Genomic DNA, 23,355 nt, shown 5'->3' with positions numbered 1-23,355 from the left:
ATACGTGGAGATATGTGGACGGATTATTGTTTGGATTTCTATTCACTTGCGTTGGAATTTTATTTTGAGAAACATCTAAAATGACAGCTAAGAGGAGTTGACATGTTTTCTTGCTAACAAAAGTCCCATATAGTTTTACAGGTGAGGGATTTGTTTACCTATTTGTAGGTGATATATACTGTGGACTGCTAGGCGTATGGGTACACGAATGAGCGCACGTGTGTCGATTCACGCGCTTTATATAGGGGTCGGTGAGTCGTCGGAATGTAAAACAAAAATGGCTGTCCTCAACTGGGGAATGTCTCATAAACGATTCTTGGACAACGAGTATACTTGTTTTAAAAAAAATCATTTTAATAATTTTTAACTTGCATTGTCAGCTTTAACAAAGCACATCATAATTTCTACAAGATAACTTATTAATCTTTACTCATCCTCGATAACTCAGTGGTTAATATGACTGTTTTCATATCGACCGTGGATATATCGTCAGTGATAGCAACCCATGGAGTATCGAGGATGACCGCCCCTCACTGGGCATCCTTTTTTTGCGCTTAACCATGCAGGTAAATTGAGGTTCTTGGAATTCTCAAAATCTTACATTTTCTCCCTTTAAATGTTTTGCATATACAGCAATAATGACCATATAATAATGTAGAAAGCAATGTCATTTACAACGGCTAACAAACCAAAACCAAATCTGACGCCGACGCCAAGGCGATTCCACAAAACAAGGAATGTGTACCTAAATACTCTATGGTGTTTTACCAAATTCTGTAAAACATTGCTGCACACAACGATGTGTATGGTACATGTATATATTTAAAAAAAAAAAAAAAAAAAAAAAAAAAAAACATATATTTGTGCCTTTCTGTGTTAATTAAGTCATATGTGCCTGTATATAAAGAATAACACAGTGCTTGGGATTTTGAGCACAGGTATTCGTCACATCTCCTCTGTATTCGCCAATGTTATCCACTCCTACTTGAAAGTACACGCACCTCATGTTTCGAAATTTGTTACAACGCTCAGCCGAAAAAGTTCAAAGAATATTACAAAAATAACATTGAAGCTAGTCCGAACTGTCTTTATAAGGTCGCAGCCCTTCGTACATGAAAATAAAGAAAAAACACACTCTTCAAAATTCAATCCTACACACTGACAGCTTCAGTTTGCGGCCGCCATTTTTTTATCCACTGTAAAAAAATCTCATCAGCGGGAATGCGATGTTTGAAGTCAGCTCATTATATAATCAAGCGATTCAAAGCCTTTTAAGATCCGACGAACGTGATCTTCATCCGACAGAAGCTCAGTGCTGTTGCTCTTTATTTGCAAGCGTTCAAGTGATATCCTAACGTCCAATATAATCACCTGACCAAAAACGGCATATCTGTTACGGAAATAAAAGATTCTTTCTTCTCTTATGTGGGTTTCCTTCTCAAATGGGGATTTTGGGACAAGGATAGTGTGTGAATATATATGGATAAAAAATAAACAAAAAATTCGGCTCCGTTATTTCCATAAATTGAACTTTTAAACATTGCATAATTTATGCTTACTGAAGCCTTCGGTCATATTACCAAACTTGATATCGTCTTTAGACGTCACATTGTCAGATTGGTTCCCAGTCGTCAGTAAGCCCAACACAGGGATCTGATAATTAGTTACAGTTTATAGAAATACAGGTTACAAGAGTCGTTGTTGTTGCATACAGAATATATTCCACAGGGTGAGTTACTTGTTAAAAGTTACGAGCTTGAACTCGAGTATGGAAAACATTGTATGACCTGTGTCTACCACAATACGTTTTAAAGGTCTAAATCTTACATTTGTCTTATACATGTACACCATGTAGAGTATGATTCCAGCCGATTTATTATATAAATCTATACAACGACTGAAAATGGTTATACATGTCTATAAACTAATTAATTTGCAGATGCCTTTGAGCTCCAACATTCGGACGAGGACAACTGTACAATTTTAAAAGTGAACGAATCCATGTACAGGTTGATGTTAAGAAACAAACAATATATTGTGTCCATTTAATACTAGATTATTGCACATGTATTTCACCACTATATGAAGACGGACCATGTTACAACTCATTTAAATATTGCTAATGTAAATATTTTCATGTGTACAGGTCAGCATACATACACTGATTATACATGTAACAAAAAATGTGAAAACGTAGCCAAAACAAATCGATCTATTGTGACAATCAATCAACTATCATTTGTAAAATAATGAGATACATTTGTGTATCAGTCAGCGTATATACATGGTTTTTTTTATTAAAGTCAACAATAAATCCATGGAAAATATCCCGTTTGACATAAAACCCCAAAACATGTACCTTTTCGAAACACCTTTTATTTTAAAAAATAGGAATATAAAACGAGACTGATAATTTTTGTAGAGTTGCAAAAGTTAATTAACACTACACTTATCATCATCTTCTGAACAATTTAGATAAAATGTGTTCACCTTCATAACGAGGGTCGTCTTATGCTTTCCGCCTCGTTGTAATCATCGTGCGTTAGTTGACTATCACTGTGTCAGACGAAAAAACAGCTCAATGAATATTTTCTTCACACGTAGTTTTAAAGAAACATTTTTTTTTAATGGCAGTGTTTATTGGTCTTTGGTCCAATTAGTGACAGTCGCGCGATGTCTTTCACCTCGAGTTCGAAACCTATGTAGAGTGGGCAGTTGTCAGGATTTTGAAACATATCGATGGTTTTCTCCCAATACTCTGGCTTTATTTTTTCTCTCGATAAGACTCGTCCTTTTATAGCCCTGTCTGATCTTATCCTTGATCACCAGACGAGCGTGACATTATTTTAAGGACAATTAATAATATGGTTAACTAATCAATGTCAGATTTTAGATAGAGCCATTTTAGCATCACATTGAAACACAGTCAACCGGTATTCTTCTTAAAAACTTTGGTATCGTTTTACCACATGTATGTCGTCTCTCCGTTGAGCTACACAATAATATTTGACTACTTTTTCCCGTAATGGAAGCACGTGTCATTGTTTTTGAATTGCCGTCAACTGGAATATAAAGAAGAAATTGTCTATTGGATGAAGTACATATATACATGCGTTGTGTATATTTTTTAATATTACTCTTTACTCTGTGATCTAATTATTTAAAATGTGAACATCGACTTCTAAGCATACTTACAACATGTCGTTAACTTCATACTTACAAATTGAAAATAATAAATAATCTGTAGGCATCAATTAAAAAAACACATTAAACGTTTTGTAAGATACATGTTTATAGGTCTCCGTTGTATTATCCATTAATTAAACCTAGATTTCCTTACCTCATGTTGCCGCCGTGCCCTCTATAATCAATTGACTCGAAGGTAGTCGATGGTTCAATGTTCAATGTACACGTCACGGTTTAATAATATATCAAATAGACAAACCGTGTGCACGGATTAGTAAACCGTGCGGACGGATTGACAAACCGTGTGCACGGATTAGTAAACCGTGCGGACGGATTGACAAACCGTGTGCACGGATTCACAAACCGTGTGCACGGATTGGCAAACCGTGTGCACGGATTGGCAAACCGTGTGCACGGATTAGTAAACCGTGTGTACAGATTGACAAACCGTGTGCACGGATTAGTAATCCGTGCGAACGGATTGACAAACCGTGTGCACGGATTGACAAACCGTGTGTACGGATTGGTAAACCGTGTGCACGGATTCACAAACCGTGTGCACGGATTAGTAAACCGTGTGCACGGATTAGTAAACCGTGCGCACGGATTGACAAACCGTGTGCACGGATTGGTAAACCGTGTGCACGGATTCACAAACCGTGTGCACGGATTCACAAACCGTCTGCACGGATTAGTAATCCGTGCGGACGGATTGACAAACCGTGTGCACGGATTAATAAATATATTTCCATGTCCCTTCGCGGGCTCCGTAGTTTTACGTGAGCACATAAAAGAAAAAAATAATTTTTCACCCTACACAAAATACATATTTTTTGTGTCCTACATTAAAAAAAATATTGTTCTTGTCACTTCTGTGCCGCCGTATGTTTCTGATCACAACCCCGCAAGTTATCTTGACCGTATATTGCGTCATGGTCCAATAATTATAACTTGTCAAGCATACAGGTAAGCCACAGTATCCAGCTATACAGGTGCCTCAATGTGACCATCGATAGATGGCCAGTATGGCAAGCCGTTTTGATATTTAATACATAATAGCTTAAGTTAAAAAGTTATTTAGCTTAAGTTGAAAAGATTTCAACTTAAGTTAAAAAGATTTCAACTTAAGTTAAAAAAACTAACATAATCAAACTTTTTTTTAACTTAAGTTGAAATCTTTTCAGCTTAAGCTGAAGTCTTTTTAACTTAAGTTAAATAACGTGATAATGCAAAATAATCTTTTCTAGCTGAAGTTGAAAAGATTGTTGCACTATGATAATGCAAAAAGAATTTGTCTTAAGTTAGATTTCTCATTTTTGCATTAACACTTATTTCAACTTAAGATAAAAAATATATCGATCGCTGTTCCAATATTGTGATCATGCAAAAAAAAAAGTCAAGTCAACCGTGAAATCGCCAGTCTAGGATAGTACATAGTGCTAGTGTTAGAATTCTGTTGACGCCATAGTGATTCTATACTTAGTAGATTTGGTATTATACATAGTTCTAGTCTATCACTAACGTGATAGCTAGATAGTGCTCATAGTGTTAGACTAGTGCTAGATAGTGATTCATTAGGATTTATCAGTGCTGTTTCTTGGATTATATTTGTGTGTTCTTATTCGTGGATATTTTATAGTGTTCTTAGTGTTTTTAGTGTTTTTATTCCTGGATATTAATGCTATAGTGTCAGTGTTTGATTCGGTGGATTGTGTAATTCTTAGGAGTTTACTAGTATCGGAGACCATTCCAGCAGCTAGACACAGCTAAGTACCCATACTAACAAACCCTTAGTCTAACTCATTTTTCTCCTCATCACACTGATAACTACATATAACACACAATATCATTATGGGGGGAACAGGTCATAGTTCTCAAACCCAACCCCAGGGACGGGAATTTTAGGCCCTATAAGGGGATTAGTCAAAATCAGGCCCGGGGGGACATTCAATCCCATGCGGGGACATCCCGGGTGACCTTTCTGCCCTCGGGGGTTATCTTGCTAGTGTGCCTTACGGCACTCCAAGTCCAGGGGGCCCTAGTCCTAACAAGGGTAGCGGGGCTAGCATTCACCCCCTATAAATCTAACAGGCCCCTTAATGGGAAAAGACATAGCCCCCGGGGGAGGACAACACGCACACGCACAACAAAACAACAGCACAGCAACAGACCACTTATTAAGGGAGTCATATACAACATACCACACCATTTCAAGACAAACACCTTCCTCAGTCCAACAATCAGTAGGGCGACACGTCTAGTTAACTACAAAGGGGAAACAACAACATCGGTCCTACTCCTGGGCGACGGATCGATGATGGAGCTCACCAGGGCCATACTCAGTCAGCGACATCTGGCGGATGGGATTCGCGCCCTCGTCACAGCAACCGACCGTAGGAAAACGCTACGAGAGGTCGAAACCGAGACCGAGACTTTAATACAACGAACAACTTAAACTTTACGTTATTAAATATATGTGGTATAAAATCGAAGATCAATTTACCAGAATTTTCTGACTACTTAAGATCACATGATATTCTTGTATTTGTTGAAAGTAAAACAGATGACTTGGATGTATTACAGATACCATCTGAGTATGAGTATGTTGCTAAGAATCGCTCAAAAGCGAAAAAAAAGTCTGGCGGTATAGTTGTTGTGTATAAAAAGGAATTGAAACCTTTTCTACATTTTTATAAAAACTGATTCTGAGTATGTACAGTGGGTTAAACTGTCCAAAGATGTTCTTTGTGTTGAAAATGATATTATAATAGGATGTACATATATCCCCCCCGAAAACTCTAAATATTCGTCTATAAATGCATTCGACGAAATAGAGGATGAAATGAAAGAACTCCAAAAGTCGACATGTAAGGTAGCTTTACTTGGTGATTTTAATGCTAAAACCAAAGCTCTACAAGATTTCATAGAACCAGACAATTCTCTAATGAATATGTTAGATATTGAAGAAAATGAAGAATGTTCTTAGTTATATGTATGACTTCGAGAAACTTACCCAACAGGATGTACCCTTATTGAGATCAAGTCAATGCAAGTGTAATGTTAACAATTTTGGCTATAAGTTACTGCAATTGTGTAAACAAAATAATATGTACATTGCAAATGGAAGAGTCGGAAGGGATAAATCTGTTGGAAAAACTACTTGTAATATATCAAATGATGAAACGAAGAAGGCTAATTTTAAGAATATAAAAAAATTGTTTTAAATGATACCATGATGAAATTTTACTTTTGTGCTTCACATGTGATTTTTAACATAGTTTTAATATGTATAACAATGAGGATTTTTAACTCCATGTACATTTTCATAAGTGTCTCATAAGCCGATATCGGCTGGGCATCAAAAAATTACTTGTACATTTATTTTATCAATGGCTGTATATTTTTACGATGCGTGACACTAAAATAAAATATTGATTGATTGATTGATTGATTGATTGATTGATTGATTTATTGATTGTATAATTGCTATAATATTGTAATTAGACCGATATAACAACATGATTTGTACTATAAATGCCGTTTTCAATACGTAATTTAGTCGTCAAATCTTGAGAAACTGGGCGATACACAAATTTGCCAGTGGAGCAGCGTAAATGTCCTTTTTGTCCGGATAAAGTGGAAGACGAACCCCATTTTCTCTGTGACTGCCCTGTTTATAGTGATATCAGACTATATCTGTTCGAAAAAGCAGCGAATTGTAACAGTAATTTTAATGAGCTCACTTCAATTGAAAAGTTGTTTTATTTATTCTGTGAAAATGAGCTTCAATTTCTATTATCTAAAACAATATATCAAATGATGAAACGAAGAAGGCTAATTTTAAGAATATAAAAAAATTGTTTTAAATGATACCATGATGAAATTTTACTTTTGTGCTTCACATGTGATTTTTAACATAGTTTTAATATGTATAACAATGAGGATTTTTAACTCCATGTACATTTTCATAAGTGTCTCATAAGCCGATATCGGCTGGGCATCAAAAAATTACTTGTACATTTATTTTATCAATGGCTGTATATTTTTACGATGCGTGACACTAAAATAAAATATTGATTGATTGATTGATTGATTGATTGATTGTATAATTGCTATAATATTGTAATTAGACCGATATAACAACATGATTTGTACTATAAATGCCGTTTTCAATACGTAATTTAGTCGTCTTGTGTACGGAGTATAGCCATTTCAAAATAACATGTGTACGGAGTATAGCAGGGAAGGTTTACGGAGTATAGCAAGTTTAAAACATTTTACCGAAACAGGGGATATCGCATGCAATTTTAATTTATCCGTCCATTTGTCTGTTACATTTTCTTAAATTCGCTCTCCAAGATTACCTGTTTTGCTCGTACGGTTTATTCAACATTTATCTGACTTATAATAAGGCACAACAGTGTCATGTATTCCAATAACACCATGGGGAATTTTAAGTTCCCTTCCGTATAAGAATACATACAAAATATAAATACACGAACATACCGCAGTCTCCCAAAACATGCACCTCGCACTTCACCCACGATACGCACTGCATACACGGAAGACCGTCCTTACATGACCATTGCTGTTTAAAGGACGTTAAAATAATCTAACAAACAAGCAAACATACAAAAAAAGCAATATCCATGTATAACTTTCATAGTCATGTATAGCAATAAAACCAAATCGCTCCTGTCATGGCACCCCTAGGCACACGGGGATAAGTCCATCCTTTGTATGCATCGCCCCATACCACAAACATATATATATGATATTAGAAAGCTTAGCAACTTCGCCATTTTTAGCTCACCTGGCCCGAAGGGCCGGTGAGCTTATGTCATGGCGTCCGTCGTCCGTCGTCCGTCCGTCCGTCAACATTTCCTTTAAATCACAAGCATCCTTGGGGTAGGGGGAACAGAACTTGTATAAATTTTGGCTCTGACCCCCCGGGGGCAGGAAGGGCGGGGTCGGCTTATTCCAGGTTTTCGAGTACTACTGCGCTCTGGCCCTAAAACAGACATCTATCTGTCATTATGTCTAAGTCTGGTGTTATGGCCAGAGTATCTCGGGCTAGGGTGCCGTATTAACACATGTGTAAACAGGATCGTCAATATGAAGCAAACAAACCGAATTAATCAATTGAATGACGTAAATATAGATTAAATCATTGTTACTATCACGCTATACTCCATACACCATAATAACAATTTTAGCTAGTATCCGTACACCCCACAGCTATAAGCCGTACACTGATTTCGCCTTATAAAACGAATATCTAAACATCATTGAAGAAACCCAGGTTACCGACATTTTGTATTAATAAATATATATGTATATCCTTTTAAGTAAGAGAGGTGAACTGGGTTAAAACCATATAATCATTTCAAAATAAACGAAAATATGTGAGTAACCTAAATTTTTAGCAGGTACAAACCATATATCTTAACAGATTATTCAATAAAGACGCATTAAAATTCCACAAGTTTTACATTTAATCTAATTCGAATGTTTTCTGAAACGACGAGACCAGGATAGAGTCTGCATACTTGTGCTGTATAATTAAAAACAATGACTGAATCATTCCCTGTCATGCTGTATTTTTGAGCTGTCGCTTCGAGTCCGGTGTACCGATGATAGACGGTGACCTATACAAATAACACGCAAATCTTCTCAGATTCTCAGATCCCTGTGGTATAACCGATCGGTTTGTTTGATATGTTGTGCCAGCAGTCCTCATGCTTTAGTAGTGTCATGCAAATGTGTCACGTGATTTGTGTACCTGTTCGTGCACCTGTACGTTCTTTATGTTCGCATTCACGCACTGGACAGGGACGGCTGGACATCGTTTTTCATTGCTATACACATGCCTTTACCACACTTAGGCAGATTAAAGTGGCGGACACGTTCTCTTCAAACGTAAGTTATTCTGTGTGATTTATGATTAATACCATGAAATTTCTGAAAAACGACAAGAGTCACGAAAGCGCTTGGGAGAAGCTTTTTCTTTTTTTTTTCTTAAGCGATACTGTGGCGTCCGGCGTCCGTCCATCAACAATCGACTTCTTCCCATAATCACTCACCGGAATTCACAAAATTTGAATGATAGCATCCTTCTCATCAATTAAATGTAGAAACCGGTAGATATAGAAATATAGACAGACACATTCAAAAATGTTGTGATAATGATGACATTGAAGACGAGTACCATTTCATAATTAAATGCAATAATTACTTAGTTATTAGAAACCGTTTTATCAAAAAATATTATCATAATAATCCTAGCATGGCCAAATTTATTCAACCTCTGGAAACAAGGAATAATAAAGAATTATCTAATTTAGGAAAATTTATAGTTTTGGCCATGAACAAAAGAATAAATACTGTTTGAAACAAATGTAGAAACACTCTCTACACTAGCGTAGCGGTCGTGCACGTGTTGGGTGTATCTGTACTATTTATGTGTGTCTGTGTGTTAAATATCTATGTTATTGTATATTGTAAGTTTTGTTGCACTGTATATATTCATGCACTTTTTCTGATGAACCGTAAGATTCAAGGAATAAAAGAATTGAATCCTTATGGATTACTGACTGTAATGATGGGGCTGACCCCCCGCGACTTGAGGGGCGGGGTCAAAAGGGATCAATTTGGCTGTTACCATATAAGCATGGGATATCACTCTTAATGCAATGGTAGCATCCTTATAGAGTGGGGATTCAAAATTGTACAAATGAGATCAATGAACACACGGGGGCCTGAGGGGCGGGGTCAAAAGGGATAAATTTATCTATTTCCATGTAAACGACTTCTTCTGTAGGTAAGCATGAGAGAGCACCAAAAATGCAATGGTAGCATCCTTATAGTGTGAGGATTCAAAATTGTACAAATGATGGGCTGACCCCCGGGAGCCAGGGGGGCGGGGTCAAAATGGATCAATTTGGCTTTTATCGTATAAACTACTTCTTCTCTGTAACTTACCATGGGATAGCACTCATAATGCAATGGTAGCATCCTTATAGGATGGGGATTAAAATAGTATAAAAAGATGGGGTTGACTCCCCGTCATATAAACGACTTCTGCTCTGAAACTAAGCATGGAAGAGCACTCATCATGCAATGGTAGCATCCTTGTAGAGTGGGGATTCAAAATTGTACAAATGACGAGGCTGATCCCATGGGGACTGATCGTGGGTGGCAGGGTCAAAAGGGGTCACTTGGCTATTTCCTATAAACGACTTCTCAGAAACTATGCACGGGATAGCACTCTTAATTCAATAGCAGCATCCATATACGGTGGGATTCAAAATTGCACAAATGATAGGGCTGACCCCCGGGGGCTTGGAGGCGGGGCCAAAAGGGTGAATTAGGCTACTTTTTCATATAAATTACTTCCTCTCTGACAATATGTATTGGATAGGATATTCCTATGGTATATATATCATCATTATATGGTTTGGATTTAAAAACAAACAAATCGTGGGTCAATTCGCTAATTATCTAATTTTCTAATTGTAAGATAAATACTCTAAAAAAACAGGTGAGAGACACAAGACGTCTGGATATATATATGCTGTTAGTTTGAAATTCATGCCAGGTCTTAAACTATTCTTAGACGTTTATTGGGAATATGGGGCATTTTAAGGGTCTAAATTTAAAAAAAAATAGAAACGTTCTGAACTAATTTCCAGATCCTCCACAGGGATCTGAGAATTAGTCACAGTTTAGACCAGAGTGCCCTAAGACATATTTAGACGTTTTAAAGGTCTAAATCAGAAATCGGTATTTCTCGTATCCCTGTGTGATCCCCGTGATGTGGTGAGTTGACCACTTTTCACTAACCGGTCGTAGTATCCTACTGACTGGATTAATATGCTGGTCACGTGGCACGAGGACTATTGTTGGTTCTGAATTTGGCGCCAGATCTCTGCCCACTTCTCAGATTTTCTCTGACGATACTGCACGCTCTTTGCTACCTATCCAAGATTCATCATGGAACTCTTCGTTGCGCTCTTCCTGGCATTGGAGGTGATCCTTCAGTGTCTAGGCAAGTTTGTGTACTGTGGCAAGGTATGTAACGTTCGTTTTTATTCCTAGTCCAGACTAAAGTTTTAAGTTATTTTCTTATTTAAAACATTTTTTATCTGTGTAAGAACAATGGGATCGGGAACAAGTTATTTCAACTTATGAAGCCTTCTCATATTCACGGCAATATATATATAATAGATGATTCTGATTTTAAAAATATTTTAATATTAATAAAGTAATAATTACACTTAAAGTGAATAGTCGGGCAAAGAAAACCAGTCTAAATGCGTTGATTGGCCTTCCAAAAGTTCTCACATATTAATACGACGGTCAAGTTCTGCTTAGTTTCCCAGTTCTGGCCATTAAAGTAAAGAAAAGTTGAAAGCATTGAAAGCGAGGCTGCGTGGAAATGGTCTGTGCTTTTTTCTTAATTATACATTCAAACTCGTATAGTAAAGATACTGTACATGTATAAATACTTTCCAACTTCTAAAGGTTGTAAAGCCTGTTAGGTATACTTACTATTACCACAGGCATTTGACTCTATAGACATTTTGCTCTCTTTATGTAATATTGTACAGTATCATACATATATATATGGAGAAAATGTCTATAGAGCCAAACGCCTGTGCTATTACTATAACTTTAATTCCACTTAGCGAATGATTGAAATAGGTGGCTGATGTAATTTTGATGCTGAATATTGTTAGTTATATGTAATAAATAAGGAGATTGACAATATATCATAGTATACATGTAAACTTTAGATAGAGCTCTGTTAAAGGTACAATATAGGTAACTTTTCAGTTTTTAGGTCACCTGAGACGAAGGCTCAAGTGACCTATTCTAATCGCCTTTTGTCCGTCGTCGTCCGTCGTGCGTCGTATGGCGATAAACAAATTACTTTTTCGACTTCTTCTCCAAAACTACTGAACCAAATTTGTTGAAATTTTGCAGATTTTATAGCCAAAGGTCCACCAAAATTGTGAATTATATGGTCCCAGCCCCCTAGGGGCCTGAGGGGTGGGGCCAAAAGGGTCAAATAGGCTAAAACTTCAAAAATCTTCTTCTGAAATTCCAGAAATGGCAGAATCAAATACTTAAAGGTCTCAAGGCCCTCTACAAAAATTGTGAATTACATGACTCTGGGGTCTCAGGTTTCCCCCTGGGGAGGGGGTTAAGTTTACTATAGTTTATGTAGTGAAAACACATTTTGGAGCATTATTTGGTCATTTATAATAGAAAATTAGTTAAATGTTGTCAGAATTATCCCTATGAAATGGCCATTGAATCCTATTAACAAATTTTCCATGACCGACTCCTAGGAGCCTTTAGCGGTGGGGCCAAAAGGGGTCAAATAGGCTTAAACTTCAAAAATCTTCTTCTGGAACTGGTAGAATCAAATACGCTTCATAGATGGAGAGGTCTTAAGGTCCTTTACGAAAATTGTGAATTATATGACCCTGGGGTTTCATGTTTCCCCCTGGGGAGGGGGGTCAAATTTACTATAGTTTATATAGGAAAAACACATTTATGAATGTTATTTGCTTATTTTTCATAGGAAATTAGCCAAACTGGGTTAGATTTTTTGCCTGTGACAGCATTTTATCGTCATATCCATATCGGTCCTGACCGACCCCAAGGGCCTTAGGGGCGGGGCCAAAAGGGGTCAAATAGGCTAAAACTTCAAAAATCTTCTTCTGAATTCACAGATTTGATGGAACCAGATACTCTTCATAGATTGGAAGGTCATAAGGCCCTTTACAAAAATTGTGAATTGCATGGCCCTCGGATCTCAGACTTTCCCCTGGGGAAGGGTCAAATTTACTATAGTTTATATAGGAAAAATACATTTATGAACATTATTTGCTTAGTTTTAATAGGAAATGAGTCAAACTGGGTTAGAATTATTAGCCATGAAATAGCATTTTAACACCATATCCATATTGGTCTTGGCTGACCCCAGGGACCAGAGGGGCGGGGCCAAAATGTCTGCTTCTGAATTCACAGGTTTGATGGAACCAAATACTCTTCATAGATTAAATAGTGAAATTTATAAAATCACTGACACTGACTGACTTCTAGTTTGGTTTTGTTGTTTAACGTTGGCAAAGCAAATTGGAATTTTAAGCATAAGGTTTGGTAACATAATACACTATCAAAATAAAAATTCTAATACGAAGGTTCAACTTTAAAGTTTATTCTGATTCATAAATACTTTTAACAGATTTGAACCAACTTTGCAATGCTCTTTCTGTAGCAGCACTCGGGTGAAGGCCTCTTTGGCCTTTTTTTTTTTTTTTTTTTGTAATCGCAAACATTTACAAGAAAATTGCCACGTTCTCTAGATCCCTGCATAAAATGTTGACTAAAACTGGGTAATACGTTACTGACACCAAATGTGAAGTCATTTAAAAAATATGAAATAATTAATGAGGCCCACAATAAATTCACGGAAACTCCGGAAAACATTTTCTTGGCCCGATCGATATACTAGAAGCTACAATGTATAGGCTAAAGGCACATACCACAGGAGCTGACGTTCTGTCAATAATATATAGTATAAAAAATATAAAAAATACCCCTATATACTATATAAAATAGGATGAAGGTGTTTTTTTTATATTTATACTATACCCCTGTCACCCCTTTTAATATAAATTTGTGAAAAATTATGTGATAGCTTATGTAGTGCCTGTACTTATAATTACTGACAACTGTGATGCTTTAGTTTTAATTTCTGTTATATATACAATATACTTTGTTTTGTCGAAATACAAGCTCGACCGAGCTTATGTTACCATGTTTTTATATATTCGACACTAAATAAAGTTTCTTGTATCTTGTATCTTGTATACATAAGTCATTATATAAAATAGTATATATAGAGGTATTTTTTATATATATTTCAACTATCTATTATTGACAGAACGTCAAACTCCAGTGAACATACGAAACGCTTCCGTAATTGTCGTGACCCGATCAACTTCGCACGGGAAAAACAAACATTTTAGATGTGTAAGTCTAAACACAGGGACCTAACACAAATTTATAGTCAATAGTATATACATGTTTTATGGTATCAGTTATTTCTTTTTAAAGTTATAGGTGCCGTATTTTTCATACTCACGAATCAAGATGAGTTTTTAATATGTTATTCATCACCAAAAGTAACCATCATTTTGAGAATTACACTACTTTCTATCCATAGGTTTTTATTTTACAAGCACATATAAGAGCTGAAAATGATTTTTGGCAGTACTGTCAAAAATCATTATATTTGTATTTATAGTGAATTGAAATGAGTACATACAGTCAGACCATGAAGCCAAATTGTGGTCTACAATTTCATTTCACAATTAGTAATTGTAAAATTATAATTGCAGGTATGTTTCCATCTAAACATACATAACGCTTAAAATACAACAACTTTACAGTATGTGTTGAAGCTAATATTTATAAGACATCTGAAGTCATTTGAATGACTTGCACAGCTTAATTCGTCAAACCTTGTGGTTTTCAATAGATTGATAAAGAAAAAATAACATATCAAATTTTTTGTCCAGTTACGGCACATATAACTTTAATGTTAGATATGCGTCACTGATATGTAGAGCCCGTTTATAAAAACAACTCGGATACAAAAAATATGTCTGTTTTTCTCTACCGTAGAGTTCATACCCTTAATACTATAATACATATATAGGGGTCAAAGAAGTAATATCAACAGGATTTTCCAGATGACACGAGATCCAATCAAACGTAAGTCTGTTGGATACGTATTACTTCAAATGGTAAATATGGGACAAGGAAGTAATTCCAACCAAATACATTGTTGTTGGTTAGATATTTGTGCCAGGTCCCTGTGGCCCTATCTACGAAACTCTTCGGCAATTGTCGGTTTAGCAATTGTGACTGTTTCAAGATGGCAGACATGTTAACAAACTTGAACTACAAGACAATCTTTGACCGTTCGATATGGTAGGTTTATCTGCACGGAATAATGTCATAGTACTTGTTTTTCATCTTTATTCTAGATCGTTTGTACAATGTTCGATCATTGTAAATGTTTGCGATTACAAAGATGAATGAATAATAACGTACATAGATTTGGTCTTTAAATTGTGATACATACAAGATGTAGGACAGGTAAATTGTACACGGTTTCAGAAACGCACAAACTGCTTCGATTAAATACAAAAAAAATACGATAATGTACATACATCCTGTAATGTAGTTGTGTAACGTTACGTGCTGGTGTTTTTTCCTTGTATTGCAGTGTCAACTCTCAACACTACATAGATACAATTGTATGTTCACCAACTCTCAACACTACATAGATACAATTGTATGTTCACCAACTCTCAACACTACAATTGTATGTTCACCAACTCTCAACACTACATAGATACAATTGTATGTTCACCAACCTCAACACTACACAGATACAATTGTATGTTCACCAACTCTCAACACTACACAGATACAATTGTATGTTCACCAACTCTCAACACTACACAGATACAATTGTATGTTCACCAACGCTCAACACTAGTCTACACAGATACAATTGTATGTTCACCAACTCTCAACACTACACAGATACAATTGTATGTTCACCAACTCTCAACACTACATAGATACAATTGTATGTTCACCAACGCTCAACACTACACAGATACAATTGTATGTTCACCAACTCTCAACACTTCACAGATACAATTGTATGTTCACCAACTCTCAACACTACATAGATACAATTGTATGTTCACCAACTCTCAACACTTCACAGATACAATTGTATGTTCACCAACTCTCAACACTACATAGATACAATTGTATGTTCACCAACTCTCAACACTACATAGATACAATTGTATGTTCACCAACTCTCAACACTTCACAGATACAATTGTATGTTCACCAACTCTCAACACTTCACAGATACAATTGTATGTTCACCAACTCTCAACACTACATAGATACAATTGTATGTTCACCAACTCTCAACACTACATAGATACAATTGTATGTTCACCAGCGAAATATAGAAGTACTATAGAGTCAGTTCATATAAGTATTGTACAACTGTGATATCCCGCCATTGAGAAATCAATTTGGGGAAAAAAACCGCGACTACAAGTCAATTCCCCCTACATGTATATGCAAATCACATGATCGTTTTTTTATCTAGACCCCTAAAACGTTTAAAAATGGTCTTGGGGTACTCTGGTGGGTCCATGATTATATATAATCTGTAACTAATTCTCAGATCCCTGTGATGTAAATAACAGGAACAGCTTCCTAGACAAATGAAATAGGTTTATAAGGTCACTCATCATTTGCCATGTGTCCTTCACCTAGGGAATGTGTATCCAGCTTGGTATGTATGCAAGCATATATGTATAGGGTTTCGATAAATTAACAGCAATGGATTCTCCCCATTTCAAAGAAATCCAAAGAAAATCTTGATATTATCCATGTGTTTTTTCATAATATTACACACGACCGGTATAAATCTAAAGCAATTGTCGATGTTTGTCGTGTTTTTATTATCTTATCTGAACTTCTGTCGTTCTTGTTCTTTGCAGGTTGTGTTTTACACTTCCTTCCGCAGTTTGGTTGACCGGGTTGCGACGTCGCTCGCAGTGGTGGTTAGCCGTGGGCTTTCTCTTGCGGAGGCTGTGGTAAGATTTTAGATGTAAAATTCATTATTCCCTACCGTGAAAAAGCTTTCAGGTCACGTGAGAGAGACTTAACCTAATCGCCTTCTGTTTGTATAGCGATAAACAATTTATATCTTCGACGACTTCTCCTTAACCACTTAACCAAATTCATAAGAAATTTGTAGAAGCCTCTCATGGCCAAAGGTCAACCAAATAGTTCACAATTTGTAATTACCCCCCCCCCCCCCCCCATGGAGTCCCTAGGGAACTTATTGTGTGTGTGTGTGTGTTTTTTTGTTTTTTTTTTTTTACAATACAAATATTTTATTCCCCCAGCTGTATATGATGTGTATAGAGCTACCAGAGCTGGGTACCCTGAGGTCAACTCCTCGAACAATATTGTCCTCCAAAGCATGCACCAATACAAATATAATTTTTACAGATAAATTTTGAAAGCCATTTTAGTTGAAGGGACATGCATATGTAACTTTTTGCAGAAAACAAATCAAGAAAATTACATGTGTATTGAGTATTCTGATAACAATAATTTGGAATTTATTGTTTTTGATTAATGTTTGTAGTAGAACTAGAGAGAATGTAATGTTTGTATCAACAAACAAAAAATAGAAAAAAGACACACACACATAGAAAGAATTATAGACAATACACAAACAAACCAAAAAGAATTCAAATCATACATATTTAAGTACTACAACATAAAACATCATACAAACATTGATTGGCATATTTCAAGAACTATTCAAAAATGTATTTCCAATTGATCCATATTTGATCAAATTTCTCAATACACCTATTTGGTATTGACAGCTTTTTTTTCCAACATCATATTTTGTAAACAAAAACTCCATCAAACCTTCCATATTTATGTTTTTATTTGTTGTTATATTTTTTCATGATACAGGAAAAAATACAAAACTTCATAATTTATTATAGAATATCAAAATTGAGTGGTATTGACAAATTTTCAGTCTCACCAAAGAGTACTGTATCTAATTTAAATTCCACAACATTATTAGTTTTTACATATATTTTTCTTTTCATATCTTGCCATATTTGGAAAGATTTTTGACAATACCAAAACATGTACTGTTTCTAATTTAAATTCCATAACATAATTAGTTTTTTAACATTATTAGTTTTTACATATATTTTTCTTTTCATATCTTGCCATATTTGGAAAGATTTTTGACAATACCAAAATATGTGTTCTTTGGTTTCAACTTCTGTATTACAGATATTACATAATTTATTTCAGAAATATTTTAAATTTTTAAGTAATTATTCAAAGGGAGTATACGGTGTTGTAGTCTATACTGGAACCATTGTATTGATGTATCTTTGGTAACTTTGAAAAGGTATTTTTATATTTGTTCTTTTCCTGTGTATACATGTTTCTAAAGACGTGCTTGTTGCCTCCATTTCCACTCTGTTACCAAGCATTTATTTTTTTCAATCAGACAAAAATACGTTAAGTTTACATCCCTTAATACTTTTAAATAAAATATGAATATGACTAGGTATGAATGGTCTATCTAGTTTATTTAACAAGTTAAGGTTATATTCAGATTCTTACATATTTTCTTGATACATTTCTAACTTAATAAGTTATTCTTCTTCTGGGTCTTCTTTTTCTGCCGGGACTTTGACCATTTTCTCAAACTTTAAGTCGGATCGCCATGAAATTTCGTAAGGTCATTTCTGGTGACCTGCAGATGTGTCGACCGGTTTAATTTTTTTTGACCAGCATCAAAGATGTTTAAATCAAATTCTAAATTTTTAAAGTGAAAAATACCATAATTGTGAGTAAAATAACAAATTTTGTCACGGTTTCAAATTTTCTAAAACCAGTAAGAGTTATCTCTCTTTATTCACTGCTCAGCAGGGATCCGTTAGCAAGTTCATTTTTATTGTTTTTAAGTTATAGATTGTATTGTTACTAGCGGCTAAAATTATTTTGAGGTCTTTTTTTGTGCAACTTTTATAGACCAGTAACCACGATGGCCGCCATGGAATACAATAGGTCAAAATTGAGCAAAAGGAACATGGCTGAGAACACAAATCTAAAACAATATTTGCAGAAGTTATTTGTGCCATGGTTCCTTTCATATACATATTATGTATGTGTAGGAAGAATAAGGATAATCTGCGCTCGGGATCAAAAAATGTACGTACAGTTTTTAAAAATAAATTGTGACGTACAAATAAATATTGTTCTTTGCCCTCAAGTTGATTACTAGTATATCCATATCCTTCATATTCACATACTCACGAGTCTTTCATATTCATAAATGATATCATTTTTTTCATAAACCTTGAACATATCTGGCCAATATTTCAGCCATATTCTCTCTTGTATATCTGCTGAATATTTTGTAATATGCGCCTATACTTGTTTACTGAACTGTGTACTTGTGATCTTGCAGGTTGTGTACGCTACCTGCTGCTGCCGAGGAGAGGTTTTCCCTGTCCCTGCTGCTGACCAGCCTAGCTCCAGCTCTGTTGTCCCCGCAGTACCAGTCCCAGCATCACCTGTTCCTATCCGCAGATCTGGTCGTGCCACCCGCAGACCAGCTTGGCATAAGGATTATGTTATGTGATGTCATATATAATGTATTGTAATGTAATATCCTTTATCTGTTTGTCCATGGAATGATGTTGCTTGAGGATGTGGTAACCCCTCAAAAATCGTCCCAATTCCTGTCCCTCACCCAAAAATGTATACAGTAGTATACACCATTAATTGGTTGTTCATTCCAACATCTAAGATCAGTCCCCATTTAGGTGATTTGGTAATTTCCTCCCAAATTCCGTTCCATACTTTTGTACCCTAAACGAAGAAGGGACATTGTTTTTGCTCCGTTTCGAATTACTATTATTACAACTTAAGGTTGTTTGAGGTACATTTTTGTAAGATTTTTTGGGATACGGAATGCATTCAGTGATATGGTTATGTGGTAGGTTGTGAGGAACACATGAACACGTGTAGTGATACAACTTCCGGTTATTTGAGGTATATCATGTAATGCTATAAGGTTTTGACAGACATACTCTTTGGAGTGTGCATAAAGGTTTTTTTTCCAGGATTGCATTCAAAGATGGCTGCCAGTGTCCACTTTTTAAATTCTTGAAAAATTTCTGAAATTTTGGTCTATTGGTATTGTAAATTGGTATACAATATATATAGTTTTAAGGTTTAAAGTTTTTGTGGGACACTGAACTCATGCAGTGATCCCAATAAGGTGTTAATTGAAATACATCACAAAATATTGAGGACGCTGACCACTTAGCAGTGACCCAATTATTGTTATTTGAGGTATAACTTAAGATTTTGAGGACACTGACCACTTAGTGACCCAATTATTGTTATTTGAGGTATAACTTAAGATTTTGAGGACACTGACCACTTAGCAGTGACCCAATTATTGTTATTTGAGGTATAACTTAAGATCTTGAGGACACTGACCACTTAGCAGTGACCCAATTATTGTTATTTGAGGTATAACTTAAGATCTTGAGGACACTGACCACTTAGCAGTGATACGACTGCAATACTTGGTAAATCACAGGATTTTGAGGATACTGACCACTTGCAGTGACCCAATTATTGTTATTTGAGGTATAACTTACTTGAGATCTTGAGGACACTGACCACTTGCAGTGATACGACTGCAATACTTGGTAAATCACAGGATTTTGAGGATACTGACCACTTGCAGTGACCCAATTATTGTTATTTGAGGTATAACTTACTTAAGATCTTGAGGACACTGACCACTTGCAGTGATACAACTGCAATACTTGGTAAATCACAGGATTTTGAGGATTATACTGACCACTTGCAGTGACCCAATTATTGTTATGAGATAGAACTTGCGATCCTGAGAACACTGACCACTTAGCAGTGACCCAATTATTGTTATTTGAGGTATAACTTAAGATCTTGAGGACACTGACCACTTGCAGTGATACGACTGCAATACTTGGTAAATCACAGGATTTTGAGGATACTGACCACTTGCAGTGACCCAATTATTGTTATTTGAGGTATAACTTAAGATTTTGAGGACACTGACCACTTGCAGTGATACGACTGCAATACTTGGTAAATCACAGGATTTTGAGGATACTGACCACTTGCAGTGACCCAATTATTGTTATTTGAGGTATAACTTACTTAAGATTTTAAGGACACTGACCACTTGCAGTGATACGACTGCAATACTTGGTAAATCACAGGATTTTGAGGATACTGACCACTTGCAGTGACCCAATTATTGTTATTTGAGGTATAACTTACTTAAGATTTTAAGGACACTGACCACTTGCAGTGATACGACTGCAATACTTGGTAAATCACAGGATTTTGAGGATACTGACCACTTGCAGTGACCCAATTATTGTTATTTGAGGTATAACTTACTTAAGATTTTAAGGACACTGACCACTTGCAGTGATACGACTGCAATACTTGGTAAATCACAGGATTTTGAGGATACTGACCACTTGCAGTGACCCAATTATTGTTATTTGAGGTATAACTTACTTAAGATCTTGAGGACACTGACCACTTGCAGTGATACGACTGCAATACTTGGTAAATCACAGGATTTTGAGGATACTGACCACTTGCAGTGATACGACTGCAATACTTGGTAAATCACAGGATTTTGAGGATACTGACCATTTGCAGTGACCCAATTATTGTTATTTGAGGTATAACTTAAGATTTTGAGGACACTGAACACTTGCAGTGATACGACTGCAATGCTTTAATTTTGACTCAACTGAAGTGTACAGAAAGTAGTTAATAGGAATATTTCGTCCCTGTCCCTAACAATACTCACATTACCCTACCCATATACCCTAGCACAATTAAGCATGCATTTAGTAAATAACATTCTAACCGCTACTTTCTATATGTACACTTGCAGTTGACCAAATTAACAGCCAGCGTCATCGGTGAAGAAATGCCGTTGACCAGCAATGAGTGCCAGGTAACTGCCCCACGTGGGATTTGAACTGGTCATCAAAAGGTGAAAGGTCCCTAATTAAAATACAGGAGACCATAAAGTCATTTAACAACCTTGGCTCCATTGAAAAAGGAAATGAATTTTTTTTCAAGATGGCGATTTTTGTGCCCATCGTTGAAAATGTATTTTAAAGTACACATGGTAAGGACAATGTCAGGATCGTTTTAGACATGTTGCGTTGATAGATAGAAGATGGTGGTCAGGGTAGGCATCTTTGATTTCGGATCAATCCAAAAAATAGCATATGTTTGAAATCATGTCCGGATAATTTCAGACAAGTATTACTAAATCATACTAGTAGAAGTAGTTTTAAATAATGGACACTGTAGTGGCCATCTTGGATTTTGCATAGGCCCGGAAAAAAACACTTGGTTGGGACCATATTGGAAATTTAGGCAAGTTTCTGCGAAATTGTTAGGTTATCCTGACCTTTCAGGTCGACCTTATAAAGTATCACATTTAAGTATCTAAGGTATCTAAAGTAACCATTTGCCCTTGCATCCCCCTCCCTCCCCGTTCCTGCACAATGCCATCTAAATCCAGGACAACAGGTAGAGAAGTTGTAGAATTAAATTGTATGAATAAAAATGGAATGAAAGTTAGAAAGAAAGTTTGTAAGAAAGTTTGTAAGAGAAGAAAGTTTGTAAGAAAGTTTGTAAGAAAGTTTGTAAGAAAGTTGAAGAAGTTAGAAAGAATTGAAGAAAGTTAGAAAGTAAAGTTGAAGAAAGTTGTAAAGTTGAGTTGTAAAGTTAAAGGTTGTAAAAGTTAAAGTTAGAAAGAAAGTTAGAAGTTGTAGAAAGTTGAAGAAAGTTTGTAAGAAAGTTAGAAAGAAAGTTTGTAAGAAAGTTTGTAAGAAAGTTTGTAAGAAAGTTAGAAAGAAAGTTTGTAAGAAAGTTTGAAAGAAAGTTTGTAAGAAAGTTAGAAAGAAAGTTTGTAAGAAAGTTTGTAAGAAAGTTTGTAAGAAAGTTTGTAAGAAAGTTTGTAAGAAAGTTTGTAAGAAAGTTAGAAAGAAAGTTTGTAAGGAAGTTTGTAAGAAAGTTGATGAAAGTTTGTAAGAAAGCTTATGAAAGTTTGAAAAAATGTTTCTAAGAAAGTTTGTAAGAAAGTTAGAAAGAAAGTTAGTTAGAAAGATCGTTAGTGTTAACGTGTGACGAATGAAAGCCCCCCTGTGAGGGGACATCTGTTTATATTTAAAAGGCTGACCCCAAGGCCCCAACCTTGGCAGCTTTCAAATGTATAAATGTTCTGGGGTATTAAAATTGTGTTTTTATGAAAAATGAAAAAAAAAAAACCCCAAAAAAAAAAAAAAAAATGAAAAAAAAAAACAAAAAAAAAAAAAAAAAAAAAAAAAAAAAAAAAAAAAAAACAAAAACAAAAAAAATAAAAAAAAAAAAAAATAAAAAAAAAGTTTATATTGTAAATAA

The 23,355-nt window shown here is 35.5% G+C and overlaps 1 protein-coding gene across 9 annotated transcripts in view; it reads left to right on the top strand.

Annotated features, from left to right (window-relative positions):
• The window catches only part of LOC138320526 (uncharacterized), a 288,019-nt gene extending 265,515 nt beyond the window's left edge, over nucleotides 1–22,504 (top strand). For 2 of the 9 annotated variants that reach the window (XR_011208203.1, XR_011208202.1), the window contains exons 2-3: nucleotides 16,806–16,901; nucleotides 19,325–22,504. Coding sequence is in view for 4 of the 9 variants with exons in the window: in XM_069263545.1 (XP_069119646.1) it covers nucleotides 8,941–9,105; nucleotides 16,806–16,901; nucleotides 19,325–19,498 (435 nt within the window). In the remaining 5 variants the exon portion in view is untranslated. Of the gene's footprint in view, nucleotides 1–8,925; nucleotides 9,106–9,170; nucleotides 11,257–14,503; nucleotides 14,977–15,005; nucleotides 15,196–15,228; nucleotides 16,598–16,805; nucleotides 16,902–19,324 lie in introns of those variants that run through there. The other 7 variants (XR_011208205.1, XR_011208201.1, XM_069263545.1 and 4 more) reach the window with 7 other exon arrangements.
• The last annotated feature ends 851 nt before the right edge of the window (nucleotides 22,505–23,355 follow it).

This window comes from Argopecten irradians, chromosome 4 (assembly GCF_041381155.1).
Source record: "Argopecten irradians isolate NY chromosome 4, Ai_NY, whole genome shotgun sequence".
Classification (NCBI taxonomy): domain Eukaryota; kingdom Metazoa; phylum Mollusca; class Bivalvia; order Pectinida; family Pectinidae; genus Argopecten; species Argopecten irradians.
This window is presented reverse-complemented; position numbering and strand designations above follow the sequence as displayed.